General features: G+C 54.6%; 1 protein-coding gene across 1 annotated transcript in view; it reads left to right on the plus strand.

Moving 5' to 3' along the window:
* Positions 1-428: 428 nt before the first annotated feature.
* tbcd (tubulin folding cofactor D) overlaps positions 429-808 on the plus strand; it is a 277,831-nt gene continuing 277,451 nt past the window's right edge. The window contains exon 1 of the mRNA XM_043714487.1: positions 429-719. Within this exon, the coding sequence (XP_043570422.1) occupies positions 518-719 (202 nt within the window). The 5' untranslated portion in view covers positions 429-517. The remainder of the gene's footprint in view (positions 720-808) is intronic.

The following is an 808-nucleotide window of genomic DNA, read 5'->3' on the forward strand; positions in this document are numbered from 1 at the left end:
CAATTACACACTGATGTGAGTTCATTTATTCTGTATCAGAAATTATAATTGCAGAAATAACATTAATTTACCTATATCCCACAGTCTGAAAGAAGAATTACTCCTCTTCTCAGTCTTAAATTGATTGTTTTCAAATAACAGTCCAATTGCCTTCTGGAAGCCTCCATTAACCCAGTCACCACCTAACCACCACAGAGAGTGCAATCCTGATCCTAACCACTCTCTGCGTGAAAAGAAAACTCCTCGGGTTGCTGTGGCTTTTGTTGTCAATGATCACAAAAGTGTGATTGTTTTGAGCTACAGGGTATACCACGCCCAGAAGTGGAGTTAGTGCAAAGACTGATGCCAGGCCACGCTGAGTTAGAGCTTGCTGCTGGCATCAAGTTGTGGAGCTGTTTCGGAAACGCGCTCTCACTCTTTCTGTCCCAGAGTGAGCGCCGTACGTGGGGGTGAGAGGTCAGAGACACCAGGTGGTTGTCAGGGCAGCAACCGGCGGTCGGCAGCAAATTGGCGGCGGATGGCTTTCAGCGAGAGCCGGCCCGAAGCGGCCGAGGTGGAACAGGATGAAGGGGCGGGAGGGGAGCCCGATCTCATCGCTAAGGCCAACTCACTGCAGACCTTCAGTGAGAGCGAGGAGGTCCGGAGCCTGCTGCGGGGCCTGGGGAGCGCGGGTGTCGCTGAGCCGGCCCACAGCGAGATCATCAGCCAGAAGTTCACCGGTGAGCCCGCGCCGCTTCTACCCTTCTCCGCATCCCAGACGTGACTCCACCACACCCCCGCCCCCGGTCACCCCCCTCCCCCCCACCAC

The sequence above is a fragment of the Chiloscyllium plagiosum genome, chromosome 24, assembly GCF_004010195.1.
Source record: "Chiloscyllium plagiosum isolate BGI_BamShark_2017 chromosome 24, ASM401019v2, whole genome shotgun sequence".
NCBI classification, from domain to species: Eukaryota; Metazoa; Chordata; class Chondrichthyes; order Orectolobiformes; family Hemiscylliidae; genus Chiloscyllium; species Chiloscyllium plagiosum.